We start from the raw sequence: 15,521 nt of genomic DNA, 5'->3' as shown, positions 1-15,521 counted from the left end.
AAGGCTCTGCTGGACAGACCCAGTAAACCCAAACGTGTAGTGAGGGTGAACTGGGAACGTCTGGCGGAGGCCCCCGTCCACGAGGTCATCAACTCCCACCTCTGGAGGAACTTCTCACGCATCCCGGGGGAGGCTGGGGACATGGAGTCCAAGTGGGCCATGTTCAAAGCCTCCATTGCAGAGGCAGCAAGCAGGAGCTGTGGCCAGAAGGTCATCGGTGCCTGTTGGGCCGTAACCCAAGAACCCGCTGGTGGCCGTCAAACTGAAGAAGGAGGCCTTTCGGGTTTGGCTGGCCCGGGGGTCCTATGAAGCAGCAGACAGGTACCGGATGGCCAGAAGGGCTGCGGCTTCGGCAGTCGCTGAAGCAAAAACCCGGGTATGGGAGGAGTTCGGGGAGGCTATGGTTGGCCTTGAGGAAGTTCTGGCAAACCATCCAACGACTCAGAAAGGCAAAGCAGGGCTTGTCTCAGGCTGTTTTCAGCAGGGGAGGAGAACTGCTGACCCAGACTTGGGATGTTGTCGGGCGGTGGAAAGAGCACTTCGAGGAGCTCCTGAACCCGAACAACACGTCTTCTGTGGAAGAGGCAGAGCCCGAAGACTCGGGGGAATCTGCACCTATATCCCTGGTGGAAGTTGCTGAGGTAGTCAAAAAGCTCCTCAGCAGCAAGTCGCCGGGTGTGGATGAGATTTGCCCTGAGATGCTGAAGGCTCTGGACATTGTTGGGCTGTCTTGGCTGACACGCCTCTTCAGTGTTGCATGGAGGTCGGGGACAGTACCTGTAGAGTGGCAGACCGGGGTGGTGGTCCCCATTTTCAAGAAGGGGGACCGGAGGGTGTGCTCCAATTATCGGGGTATCACACTCCTCAGCCTCCCCGGGAAAGCTTACTCTAGGGTGCTGGAAAGGAGGCTCTGACCGACGGTTGAACCTCGGATTCAGGAGGAGCAATGTGGCTTCCGTCCTGGTCGTGGAACAGTGGACCAGCTCTTTACCTTGGCGGGGTTGCTGGCGGGGTCATGGGAGTTTTCCCATCCAGTCCACATGTGCTTTGTGGACTTGGAGAAGGCTTTCGACCGTGTCCCCCGGGGAGCCCTGTGGGGGGTACTGCGGGAGTATGGGGTACCGGGGCCGTTTGGGTGGTGACCGAAAGAACGAGATTGCGGATACAAGCGGCCAAAATGAGCTTCCTCCATAGGGTGGATGGGCTCAGCCTTAGCGATAGGGTGAGGAGCTCGGACATCCGGAGGGAGCTCGGAGTAGAGCCGCTGCTCCTTCGCGTTGAAAGGAGCCAATTGAGGTGGTTTGGGCATCTGATCAGGATGCCTCCCGGGCGCCTCCCTTTGGAGGTTTTCCGGGCTAGTCCAACTGGGCGGAGACCCCGAGGTAGACCCAGAACCCGCTGGAGAGATTATATGTCTCTCCTGGCCTCGGGATCCCCCAAGAGGAGCTGGAATGTATTGCTGGGGAGGGACACGTGGAATACCCAGCTTAGCCACCGCGACCCGACTCCGGATAAGCCGGTGAAAATGGATGGATGGATGGATGCTATGATTTATATTAACTTATTATAATTATTAAATGTTATTATATTAATTTATATAACAATATCTGCAGTCAGATTAAACACAGAATCATTTGTATGCTGACAATTTTGTATTCTTATGCCCCTTCTTATGAGATTGCATTTTGTGTATTAAATTGATAAATTGACAAAGTGTATTTTGACATGCAGCCCTATGTTACGCTGACCTTGAGATATACCCCAAATTATCACACGTCAGTTTGGGGCAAGTTTTCCCGACTATAAATTGGCATGTAGAACTTGCTCAAAAATCGTTGAGATATTATAATCAGCAACTAGGTGATAGTACTAATGTTATTATAAATTCATTTTTATACTCAGTGAGTATTTTGTTAGGTGTTTATTAGTCTTCTTGGTCTTCTGCTGCTGTAGTCTATCGACTTAAGAGGTTTGACGTGTTGTGTTCAGAGATGCTCTTCTACATACCACTGTTGTAAAGCGTTATTTGCGTTACTGTCACCTTCCTGTCAACTTTGACCAGTCTGGCCTTTCACCTCTGACGTCTCTCATTAACAACGTGTTTCTGCCCGCAGAACTGCTGCTCACTGGAAGTTTTTTGTTTTTCGCACCATACTCTGCAAACTGACTTGTGCGTGGAAATCCCAGATCAGCAGTTTCTGAGATCCGGCACCAACAATCATTCCACGATCAAAGTCACATTTATTTGCCATTCTGACATTTTGTCTGAAAAACACCTGAACCTCTTGACATCTGCATGCTTTTATGCATTTAGTTGCCGCCACATGATTTGCTGATTAAATACTTTAAAAAGCTGGGGTACAGGTCTACCTAGTAAAGTGATCACTGAGTGTATACATATAATTTAGAGCAGCAGACATATCCCTGCCAAATTGATCCTTGTACCCAAGGCCAGGCAATGCATGTGTGCCAGAACTGTGAATCTGATTAGTCAGATATAGTCTATTCTGCTGTTGTTCAGTTCACAGATTATTGACAGGGAATGGGGGGTAAAGGGAGGTGTTCTGCAGTTGTTGGTCATGGGGATCGTTGACAGTCACAGAGATTAAAAAATAGATATAATTTTTATATTTTAATATAATTTTATATATCATTTTTAAATAAATTTACTTCAGATCTTTCCCTTTTTCTCCCAATTTGGTAGCCACTTGTACCCTATCTAATCCAATTAATGTTAGCTGTGGGATACACCACCCACACCACATCCCTCGGCGGCCTGAAGGGATCTTGTGATCTAGTGATCTTCCTCAAGCCGTCTCGTCTCATGATCGTGACCGTGATTCCGAGGGGCGCTGTTGTGCGCGCCGATCCGCTAACCCTGCCAAGTCCCTCCCTCTCGAGCAGCGAGCCATTTGTAAATTTTGTCAACTTTTTTTTTTGTCAATCGGATAACTTATTCTTTATTTCATACCAAGTGCCGAAAGAGATTTCAAAATGGGCTTCTTCTGGTTAAATGAGAAATTATAATGAAGATTATGTTGGAACATTACATTACATTATTGGCATTTTGGCAGACGCTCTTATCCAGAGTGACATACAGTTGATTAGACTAAGCAGGAGACAATCCTCCACTGGGGCAATGCAGGGTTAAGGCCTTGCTCAAGGGCCTAACAGCTGTATGGATCTTATTGTGGCTACACTGGGATTAGAACCACCGACCTTGCGTGTCCCAGTCATTTACCCTAACCACTACGCTACAGGCCGCAATGTAACCTTATGTTCCACCATATCAATAACTGACATGAACAGGCAGCAACGTTATGTTGTAGCAGGCCTGCTGACAATGCAAACTGGACAAATAGAGACATTGCCTTAGATACGAATGAATGAAGATGAAAGCCAGCATGCCTCCGGTCCACTCCGTCATGATCCCATACAATCGTCCCTTAGTAACAGAGAAGGACTCATTGCGTCAACGTTCCTAGGCAATGACACAAGAGCTTGACAAACATTTTACAACAATGCCACGTAAAGGCTCCAAAGTGCAAATTATTTCTGAACGAATACGTTTGTGGAGTTATTTTCGGCATAACAATTATTTTGTTGGCACGGCAGCGCATCAGGCAATGTAAAACCTGAAACCTTGAGATGATTTTCATATCGATCGGCAGTAATGTACTGGAGTTTTCGGTTGTCATAAAGCCATTATGTTTTTAGCTTGAGGACAAAAATTTCTGCAGTCAAAAATAAATGAAGCAAAACACATACCTCTCAGTACACTTTATTTGGATGACACGTTCACGTCAAATGGACCCACAACAGATGCTGATGAATTCTACAAGTCTGGGTATTTGGCAAAATAATCCTCAACAACCCACAAAGCAATTGAAATATTTTATGGTTCCAGATGGCTGTTCTTGTGTCTGTAGGTCAATCAAAGTTTCCTCACAAATTAATGAACATTTTTATGACGAGCTGGCTGTTAAATCACACTAGTGTTGGCAGTGCCCTTTCCAACTGTATATTTTTGATGTACACAATATTCTAAAGATCAATCATTTTTGGAAAAAAAAGCTACCAAACCCAAAAGCATAAGTTATGCTGAAAAAAGGAAATTTACCATTAATCCATAATTATGAGCAAAAAAAAAACCAAACAATTAATTTATTAAGTGAAAGTTAGTTCCAAAGACACCCTTGGCCATGGAAAACGGAAATATTTTTTACATGGCAATGATGTCTGCACATACCTTTAACCACACCCGTGGTTTCAGAGCTTTGGCAACTTCTCATCATGTAAACCGGAGATAAATCAAATCAAGCTCTTGTTTCAAAAACAAAGATGACAGAAAAAAAAAAAAAAAAAAAAAAAGCAGGTACATCTTGATATGCGTTTCGGCGCAGCGACGGGTCATGGTGAAGACTGGGGAAACAGGGGAGCGAAGGCAACCGTCCCGTTGAGGTTTGCCGGAATCGTCGCGTCACGCCAAACCATTCGCCGTCCGCCCCGACGGACCGTCGCCCCTTAAGTGTACATCATCTCGGCCATGTGCGACATTTTCTTGGGCATGTACAGGTAGTACTCCATGTACCCCGACAGGTCCTCGATGGTGATGTCGTCCACGTAGGCGCGCGCCTGCTCGGAGCAGGAGCGCGGAGAGCCCGCGGGAGTCCGCCCGCGCGGCGGGGCCTGGGCCGGGTCGTCGGGGGCCGCCAGGTTCCGCTCGCACTCGGAGATGACGTCCCTGAGGCCGGTGAAGGAGTACACCTCCACGCCCTCCCAGCTGCGGCAGCGGCACGGCTCCGCAGGGCTAGCGCTAGCGTTAGCGTTAGCGCACGCGCAGGCCTCCGAGCGGCTCTCCTGCAGCCGGGACAGCGACTGGAAGTCCCCCCTGTCCGGGGGGAGGAGCAGGCTGGGCCCCGCGCTGGGCGAGCCCTCGGCGGCCCCCTCATCGTCGGACGGGGGTCTGAGGAGGACCTCTGGGGAGGAGGCCCCACAGCGGAGCTCGCGGACGCGGGACTCGTACCCCGCCGCGCCGAACACGGGCGAGGCGTGGCCCGACGACAGCAGCTCCTTCTTGGCCGGGACCCCCAGGGCCGCCCCGGGGGCGTCCGCCTCCCCCAGGCTCTTGTGCTTCAGGTGGCCCGGCGGGGGAGACATCTTGGAGCTGCAGTAGGTAAACTTCGGAGGGTGGAGGATGGGAGACTTTGATCTTCTCCGCCTCTGACTCCTCACGGTTCCTCTGGAGGTCTTACGCACACATCTGTCGTTTAAAAAAACAAACAAACACTGGCATTATTGACACAGCCGCGTAAAGGCACCTAAACAATGACAGTTCCAGAGGCTCCCTCTCCCTTCACTTACATCATATTGGAAGTTCCATTATCTATTTCCACTATTGTTCTGCACAGCCTAACGCCTGTGAGACTACTGCGCACTTACTCATTAAGAGTGGCAAATCTTTTAATGGAATTATTTTACACCAAGCCAATTTCTTTTTCTAACCAGCTTTAATGGTACATAGTCAATCTCAACTCATCTCAAAATCACATTTACATTGATTTGGGGTAGTTTTCCCCTCACAGGATCAGATAACATGGATAATACTACAATACAATCTTGAAGGCGTTCTACGATTTGAGGAAAAATAAATAACAGCACCGACAATTCCACCGGATCACATCAAACTGTGACTATCCAACGGCTAAAACGTACCCGTGCCAGTTCTCCTTGGGACAGGCCCCTTTGGCCTTGCCTCCCTCGGTCTTCTGGGCCAAAGCCTCGCAGATCCGCGCCGCGGCCCGGGGGCTGAAAAACACAGCGGCACGTCAGCAACAGTAGCGTCACGTGCAGAAAATTATCATCAAAGCCTGCCCAGGCTGTGTCAATATTCCAAATGAGGGAAATCGAAAAGAACCACATGCGTTAATATTCCTTATACCACAGCATGGAAAATGCCGACCCCCTAGGGGAAATGCGGAGTTCTGATTGGCCGAGACGTGTCTGGAAATTTCTACAAATTACTTGCCATTATTTAGGGAGCTAACATTAGTTTTGTTAATAGCCTAACGCTATATTTCCTTTCGCAGATTGTGAGCTTGTGAACTTTTCTTCGGCGATGATGCAGGAACATTAGCTTTTAGTCACAGCAGGCAATTTTAGGCTGCGCAAAGCAATTTAGTCAACAACAGGGTCTATTTTTGTGTTTCAATTAATACACTCGTTTCAAAACTAAAAATAAATCGTCCATAGCTACATTACTTTGGCAAGTTAGCCGTGGTATGAGCGGGATAATAGCCTATGAAAGAGTCAGTAATTGCCCTTCAGGGTGGTAAACGGCCCTCCGCAAACACCACCCTGACGGGCGGCTATTTCCTCATAACTGACTCATTCATAAGGTATTATCCCTTACAGATATTATGTTTTCTCAGCTAACATTTCCACTCAAGAGTGGTCAGCCCAGCAAGTGACCAGCAGGCAGCAAACAGAAAGCGAATTATCACTTTAACCCTTTCAGTTCTGACAATAGCAAAACTCAAGCGTAGCTACTGTAAGATCCCAACATTATTCCTGTTCAACCAATCAAAATAACTGCTATACTATCGTTTTGAGCCCCTATTAAAAACTGAATACATTTTTAACAACTTTCTCAATTTTCTCAACCAAAGCCAAAACCCCTGGGGATTTGGGTGGAACCACTTCATATTGGGCTTGGGACTGGAAGTGTTAAAGGAACATGTTTTGGTATAAACACTTTTACATTTGTTTGCCCCTATTTGTGCAACTTTTGCTTGTATAAATGGGATAAGCACATTAAGAGTGTGCTTTCTGGCCTTAATGTGCTCGTGTTGAAATTAGATTCTGGCCTTCTGATTTGTCCTTGGTGCCCTAAATTTCCACTGGCAAACCCATAGCAGCCTTGCCCTAAAAGTTCTGAAATTCAGAAAAAGCTTGATGGCTATGAATTTAAGTTTAAGGCCCTTTTGGGACGTCTTATTTATTTCAAACAAAGTGCAGAATACTTGACAAATGTGATACATCACTTAAATGCCAGCAGTATTGCAACAAAAAGAAAAAGTACAAATACAACAGCAGAATTAGCCAGTGCAAGGCAGTGTTAACCAAAGCCACAAGGTGAGCTGAGGTGACAGACAATGACATAATGTGACTCGTGAAGCTAGGACCTAAAGGGTAAATTACATCATACACAAATATGCCTTAGAGGTGTGCTAATGGAAAGACTGAAGCGCTTGAGTAATCACGCAGAATTTTCCTTCGGCTACATCTACACGTAGCTAAATATAAATATCTACATGTAGCTAAATATAACTTCATCCGAGTTGACAAACTGAAAACTTAACTGACTTGACTGAACACATTGAGTCGGATAAGTGACATGTAGTTGTGAATTTAGTTAAGTTTAATTTAAGTTCATATATAATATTATACTTTAAAAGAAAATATTTGAATCTTTTGACAGACACTTCATTTTGTATGTTTATATGGGAAGGGGGAACAGCATGTAAACCGGGGACCGCTATTGTCTATCTTTTCCGGATGCATTTACGTTTTCACTGTGAAAATTACAGCAAGTATACCAACCTTTCTGCGTCAACTCTGAGCTTTTTGAAGGCGGTCTGCAAAGTCTCCTCCTCGCAGTCCTTCACCTCAGACGCCATGGTCGAAACGACGTGACCGAAACAGCCACGATGCTGCAGAGAATGCACACAATCAAGCTCCACACACCTGTCTCAAGCATGTCTATTCACCTCAAAGCCCTCGCCACAGAAATATGTTAAATCAGAGTAAAGCTCATCAGTGGCAATTGTAGGAACAAAAAAGTACTCTAATGTGGTTGGACTTGCAGCAGTGTCCAAATTAAACCATTTCTACGTATACACCATATTAGCACACTACATTAGACCTACACAAGCTCAAAAAATGACTTGCATTATTTGTGCTTTGATCAAAGCAATATTTTGCAGTTTATTGTATTGTATTGCTTCGATTTTGGATGACAGATGGGAAATTTAATTATTCTAAAAACTATTAGAACTATGCATTAAGTCTCCGTATAAATAAACAATAACTAATATTATTAGTATCACTGACAAAACATAAATGCAGTAGCTACATAACTAAACTAAAAGTTCTAGTGGGGGTAAGAATGTAATTAAATCTAACTTACGGTCCTTTTGCTTGGTTAACGTTATATCATTAGCTAACCGAGTAGCTTGCTAAAAGTTTAATTTAGAGTCACAAATATTGCTATGAATATCGATCACGGTTCAGTGCGTCCTTGTCGCATCTAACTTAACGTTAGTAACGTTCATGCTAGCCACCTATCTCTTGCAAATTAATCGCGTAATGTGAAGCAAGCTACATAGACATAACCATCATATTAGAATACAAACTCAAATGTAATGTATTGTTACCGAATGCTGGATCTGTAACCTCAGGTACCGGTTGCTAGTTTAACTTTGTTCAGTTGTATCCTAGCTAGATAATATTAGGTGGCATTATAACATTAGATAACAGATAACATTAGCTAGCATTGTAGCAAGCTATCTAAATAATTCCTTGCCAATCAAGAAAAAGGTAAACATATCTCAACAGTTAGCTCATGGTAGCCCAATGTACAAATGTAGCTAGAACTCATGTGTAAACACATTTCACAAGAAAGTAATGGCTATCTAGCTACCAAACTGAGCTGGCCAGCTATCTGTAACATAATTATCGACAGTTAGCTAGCTAGCTCCCAAGCTAGTGCGCAAACGTTAGTGCTACTTTACTCTAACGTTAGCTAGCAAGCTACACATATTGACGATAACGATAACTAGTTAGCCAATGGCACTCAGCTGAGAAAACAGGAGGGAATTTAACGTTAACATATAACGTTACATCGTATGTGGTCAGCGCGTTGACGTTAGCAAGCTACAAAGCTATCTAGTTGACAACGAGAGGGACAAGCGGGACAAACACACTGCAGCAATGGCTCTGTAAAATTGTTGAGAGCCAATCCATGATAGCTAGTTAGCCAAATGTTGTAGAAAATGTTCGGTAGCTGCCTGACGAGGTCACACTTTCAGACGACCACTGTAAGATGTCTAGGTAACTACTAACTAATAACCAAAGATGGTCACTCACGGCTCAGGGGGCCCCGCCTGCCGTCCAGAGTGAGACAGGCCTGGACATGCAGGGACCTCTCAGTCCCTCGCTGCGACACTGCAGGCCGAGGAATCTATTCGTCTCCTCGCGGTCACCTCGCTTAAATAACCAACTATTGCATTTCCCCTGTTGGCACAGTGGTCCTCTATTATCACACCATGTTGGCAATAAACACACCTATTTTATGGTAAATTAAATATTACGACAAATAATGCGAAAATAATATTATAGATGGTAGTTCTAGACTTTTCTTTCACCAACCCCTTGTTTACACTCGAAACACTCGCAGTGACTCTGCAACAACGCAGTTCACGCTGACGTACAACGCACATGACGGTCTCTGTACGTCACCGAAAGTTCTCGTGTCCTGTCATGTGATTTGGGAGGTCATGTTGCTATGAAGAGTGCTAAGAAATTGTACCCTAGGCTAACAAATATGAGTAATTTGCTAGAATATACATGTTATACAGTCTTAAATAAAGCGATATATTGTATCGTAAGCTGTAATTGTGAAACATAATAACACAATAAATGCATAATCAATCAGTTCACTTATGGTCCACCGCTGCAGCTGTTTGCACATTACATAACCGCACCATGTAACACAAGCCTGACTGAAAGTAGCCAGCCAGTAATTTCTTTTCCAGGACAGTGTAACATTTGTATTGAACTCTACCAAAATGAATTGCAATAAAACTTTTCACATTCACTTAAATCGTCCAAACAAAGCACAAAGGACAGCATTTTTGTAACTGCCCTTTTGCATAGGTTTCTGTGCTATGCTGTGCTCTTAAGATGTGGCATGTAGGTGTGTCTTTTATCAACTGTATATTAGATGCAGTAGTACAGTATATTTCAGCGTTCACTCGGAAGTATGACAATTTTACCGGAGAAACAATAACCTTTTTATAAAAAGAAAGCTATAAAAACATACAGGAGCTGTCTGGTAATTCATCATGCTAAGGACCTGCCCACAAGTTCAGTGCATGATTAGCTGTATCATCCCTTATGAAAGAAGTTTATTTGTCACTTTGCTTGTTTATATGGTAAAACAATTTCGCTGTCTCAGTACGCTGGAGTGACACATTTGGCCAGTCAGGAGTCTGGGTCTGCCTGCTCCTATGCCAGCAAAAGTATGTCCTCATGGTGGCTATTTTAGTCATGTGGCCAACAGTGTAAAACTGATGAATTGCTAGCATAAGTCTAAGGTTAATGCACTTTCTTTGACGTTGTTTTATTTATTTTGTTTAGTTTATTTTATTAATACAGTCTTGTTCATCTCAATCCATCTTGTCCAACGTGCTCCCTACCATCCTGTTTTTATTACTGTAGCACACTTCTCACATTTTATTTCCAGACAGGTTTCGTTTGCAGGTGCTGCAACCTTGTAGACAGAACACTCAGCCTTGTGTCTTTTGTTATTTGCAGACTGGTCAGATGCATTTATCAAACTCAGTGTCCTGACTCCTCCACTGCCCCTCGCACACCAGTGTTTGCAAATGTCTCACTCACGTGAGATGTCTCTGAGTGACAGCCCAGTTTTCTTTTTAAGGTTAAAAGTTGTTTGTTTTAAGGTTAAAAGCAACGGTTAAAAGTTGTTCGTAGCATATGACATTACATTACATGCATGGAGTTGTTATAAAGAATTAAGAAACAATTTATTTGTGCATTTAAATAAAAAACTTCCCAATTTAATTTGTATGGTAGGAGGGTGTGGATCATTCATCCTGCTTCTTGTTGAGCCTTTCAAATTAAATTTATGACTGTTAGAGGATGTGTATTTGTGATTATTATTATTCTTTAAAGCAGGGATTCTCAACCCTGGTCCTCGAGGATTGCATGATCTGCTGGTATTCAGCACTTAATTAAAAATGTTAAATTAATTAATGTACCAGATGACACAATTAACTCACCTCCCTTGTTTTTTTTACACTGGTTTTTACAATGAAAAATGGAAAATGTGAGAGAGTAAGAAAAATAAATACTCTGAATGTTGGGTACTAATACATATCTCAAATTTACAGGTATTCTCAGTATTGGCATGAACAATGCAAAGTGATACCTGAAGATAAAAAGCAGCATGAATAAATGTGTACGTATAACATTGTATAATGTGTATTTGTCTTTGACTTCAAATTTAAGAACTGATTTTTGCAATTTCATGCATATTACTTTTATATATTACCTTGGATTTTCTTTTGAAGCATTTTATATTTCTGGGTAATTATCCCTTCTCAATGCAGGCCAGCACATTTCCAATACCAAATTTTACCAACAGATGGTGGTACAATCTCACCGTGCCTCCAGAAATCCACACAGTCCAGAGATTGAGCCATCCAGTTTAAATATGAACAGATTAACTTCATAGCATTAATTCCCAATTTTTCACACAAATATCAGTTTTCATATTGTTCTTTTCTTGATTGGAGTAATATACGTAAGTGCTGCTAATGGAGGCATAACACCAGTGTACACGCTGCTTTGGAGTTACTTCAAGTGTATTTTCTTGCTTTTCTTGATCCTGATTGCCTGCTAAATCTCAGTGTACCATACTGGGGCACTAGATGAATCTTAGTGTACTGTGTTGGGGTATTAGAGGAACCCCGGTGTAATTGTGTTGGGATATTAGAGAAACCCCAGTGTAATTGTGTTGGGGTATTAGAGGAACCCCAGTGTAATTGTGTTGGGGGTATTAGGGGAATCCCAGTGTACTGTGTTGGGGGAACTGAAGGTGTGTAGGGGCAGGCAGGGACACTCACATCATTGTCAGGCTCTGAGGGGTGCTACACCATGGCCTGCCTGCTTCCCCACATATCTGCAGATTGGAAACTGTTGTGAAAATAAACTCTTGTTTCCCCACATATCTGCAGATTGGAAACTGTTGTGAAAATAAACTCTTGTGCCACTGCTCAAATTGTGGAAACGCTGCCTAGCTTTATATACGGTTCACCATTCCTTTAGACAATGACAGCTTTTATCTTGACACAAGGGGTCTTTTACAACGCACAAGGCATGTTAATTTGTATTTTAATAACATGTTAGGCGTATACTTTTTATTTTGTTTAATTTTTTAAAGAGGGGTCTGAGCTGGAGGGAAATCTGTTGTTATTTAAACACCCCATTTAAACACTAATGCAAACACAATGACAGGCTAATGCAAACACAATATCTCTGTGTGTGGGAAGGTAAATTAAGTGACTAATTTCCCATCATGCTCTGAACAGTGAGTCTGCTCCACACCAGACAGCTTTTACTGTAAGTAACTTTGTCTCACTTTATATGTTTCAGCACTGGGTGTACAGACTGGTCACACATGAGTCACAGCGTGTGTGTGAGGGGGGGGGGGGGGAGGGGGGTTTGTAAACCAAACTTTGTCTGTGTATTACGCACTGAAAACTCCAAATAAGGGCGTTGATTGGATTAGTCTGATTAACAGAAGAGGATTGGACACTCTTCAGTTTATTGTGGCATTAGTAAAAAATAAATATTTCCTCCAAAGCTGTGTGTGCAGAAACTGGGTTTCCTTCAGGGTTCGTAAACAGGAATGTGACACGGCTCTGTTTGAAAGAAGAGAGTAGGCGCTTATTGACTAAGGCCCGAGTTGAGTTTCCGTATAGGGTGCTATTGTGGTTTCGGCAGTGGAAACGGATTTGATCTGAGATGCTCCTGAGGAATGCCCTCCCCGGGGGCTCCCAGCCAGACCAGACTGGGGCAGGAGCAGTGACAGTGGTACTGGGGAAAGGACAAGGGCAGTGGGTTGGGACAGTAGAGAGGCAAGGGCAGTGGAGGAGCAACAGAATGGTAGGAACAGAAGCTGGGTAGTGGGGAATAATGGCTGTAGAGTGACCACAGAGAGGTAGGGACAATGGGTCGGCCAGGAGAGGGACAATAGAGAGGCTGTAGAGGGGTAGGAACAGTGGGTAAAATAGAAAAGAGCACTAAAGCAAGTTCATCTGGGTCAGGCCACAAACTAAACTCTTTTCCTCCATTTTTGCCCTGCATACTGTGCACTTTAAAAAAGACTTATAACACTCAGGAGAATAGAGAGAAAAGCTTTCCCACTTTCCCAAGAAGTACGACAGCCACATAATCAGTGCATGCTAGAAATATTTGCTCCTTTTTGTGATAACAAATGGAATGTTGACACACAGTGAAATGTTCAGGGCTAATTCAGTTCATATGACGACAAAGAGTTTATATGAGTCCAATAGGAAAATTACATGTAGTCTATTAGTCTTTTTTACTGTTTGCCAGTCCACAACCTGATCATAACTGGATCTGCATCTTTGTCTTGGGATGAAAAGCATTAGCATACTTGAGACAATGCACCATGATACACATGATAACCATCCAAGCTTACTCAGAATAGTCCCTGTTATTCTCTATGATGTTACTGTGTCATTATAACATGAACATCATTATTTATATTATATTATGCAGTAGTACAGCATCACATGCTCCAGTACAGTCTGTCTAATCCATTACTCTGATTGATTTATGTATTACATTCATTTTAACCACTAGAATATGTCTTTTATTATTTATTGTTATAATAACAGCTTGGGAGTTGGTCCGTGTTAAATTGAGCAGAGAGTACTGTACGGTGCATATCTCATGGAACGTGGTGCTGTCTTTCTTTCACTCTCTCTGTTGTGTTTGAAGACGTGAAAATGACATTGACTGAATAAATGGACTCATTAATCAGAACATGTCATGTTAAAAAAAACCTCATCTTTCTGTACTCAAAGCTAATTTGTTTTTTCAATTGAACCTTATATATAAAAACAAAAAGCAAAAAAACAATCCTATTGAAGGATACTGTAAGTGTAAACAACTGATTCATTTTTACTGCTACATTTAGCAGAGTCTAGTTTTAGTAAATAAGCACCAAGCAAACCAACAAGCATTTGAAATTATCAAAGCTGACACCCCAGATAGCAAGCGACTCCAGGCTGGTTCCGCGACAAATCTGGCCAGAAGTCAGGGCAACTCCAGCCAGGAGACACTTACTACCTGGGACAGCAGCTCCTCACAGAGTCAGCTGGGTTTTACAGTCCTTCATATCCACGTATTGTCACCAGTGCTATTAAAACCTATCCTTACATTAGTTATATCTTTATATCTATTTGACCGTTTTACTTACTTGTTATGCTACAAAATCTTTAACTACTTAAGCTCATGTGTGTCCAGGGTAAAATAATCTTGGACAATGAATGTGAGCTGGTGTCTTCTAACATAATCTGTAAGCTTATATACAATATCGAAGGATAAATTACAACATCACACAAAGTTGAATTTGAACTTTTATTTGACTCAGGAAATTATCTGGATATGATATACTGTACTGTATTGTACAGAATGGCCTTCAAAGCGTTTCTATGAAAAGCTCCTTCCTCTGATCTCCACAATCACGTGTCTGTGCGCAGCTTGGATATAAGCCTCTGAAACGACCAGTTCAGACAAAATTATCGGCTCCTCGAGTTACAGTCGGTTTCCGTGGTGGCAGTGAAGTCCTCCTCTCAGCCTAATGACTTGATTTGGGTTGAAAGTGGAATGTGTTGGTACCTCTCGGTCCTTTCTCAGAATGCCGGAGAATAATGGGAGCGCTGGGACCGTCACCGAGATGAGAGAATTCTCACCGTCTCACTTTTCCCAGTCAGGGAATGCTGGCTGTGTTGTAACAAACCTGTGAGACGGCCAGTTAGCTGCAGAACAGGGCTTCCTGGAGCAATTCCAAATGAGAGCACCTCTTTGTCACGAATCCACATGCTTGATCATATGAGACAAGCCATGTGATCCACCTCCATTTGGGCAAAACAGGAACCCAGGGGGAGCAGCACACAGTTGGGTATCAAATTCAGTGGTGGGACCCATTTACCTCGTGGTTACACACATTAAGGGTCTTCAAACACGAGGCCGAGCCTCTCACTCTGAGAATGGTCAACACGACCTTGAGGCTCCAGCTCTAGATTCAGTCAGTGGTCTAATGGTATGAAAGGGGTTTCCGCTCCGACAAGCATTAAACTTTTAAAAATGTCACAAGGTACTGGCCGTCTCCTTAATAAGGAGAGTTCTATATCAGCCATGTTAACTGCTGTGCTTTGCAGACTTTCAACAGGAGCAGCAAAAACTGCAAAGGAAGATCAGGAAGTGTCCAAGTATAATACATAAAATGGTAGGCAAGAAAGGGGCACAAGAGATGCAGACAGGATAAAATGTTTTGGTATTACTGCCATTCATTACATTAGAATGCATTAAATTGAGCTAATGCTCTTATCCAGAGCTGCTTATAGTGTAGTAGACTCTTACTGTAACTGCTTTCATTTGATTTGTGCAGAAGCAGGCGGGTCTTC

At 43.3% G+C, this 15,521-nt stretch overlaps 1 protein-coding gene across 1 annotated transcript; it reads right to left on the bottom strand.

Annotated features, from left to right (window-relative positions):
- Nucleotides 1–3,765: 3,765 nt before the first annotated feature.
- oser1 (oxidative stress responsive serine-rich 1) lies at nucleotides 3,766–9,480 on the bottom strand. The gene is made up of 4 exons (XM_061218601.1): nucleotides 9,148–9,480; nucleotides 7,603–7,712; nucleotides 5,716–5,808; nucleotides 3,766–5,263 (listed from the first exon to the last, which is right to left on the bottom strand). The coding sequence occupies exons 2-4, from the start codon at nucleotides 7,677–7,679 to the stop codon at nucleotides 4,525–4,527; spliced, it is 909 nt and encodes a 302-aa protein (XP_061074585.1). The 5' UTR covers nucleotides 7,680–7,712; nucleotides 9,148–9,480; the 3' UTR covers nucleotides 3,766–4,524.
- Nucleotides 9,481–15,521: the final 6,041 nt, after the last annotated feature.

Source organism: Conger conger, chromosome 14 (assembly GCF_963514075.1).
Source record: "Conger conger chromosome 14, fConCon1.1, whole genome shotgun sequence".
NCBI classification, from domain to species: domain Eukaryota; kingdom Metazoa; phylum Chordata; class Actinopteri; order Anguilliformes; family Congridae; genus Conger; species Conger conger.
This window is presented reverse-complemented; position numbering and strand designations above follow the sequence as displayed.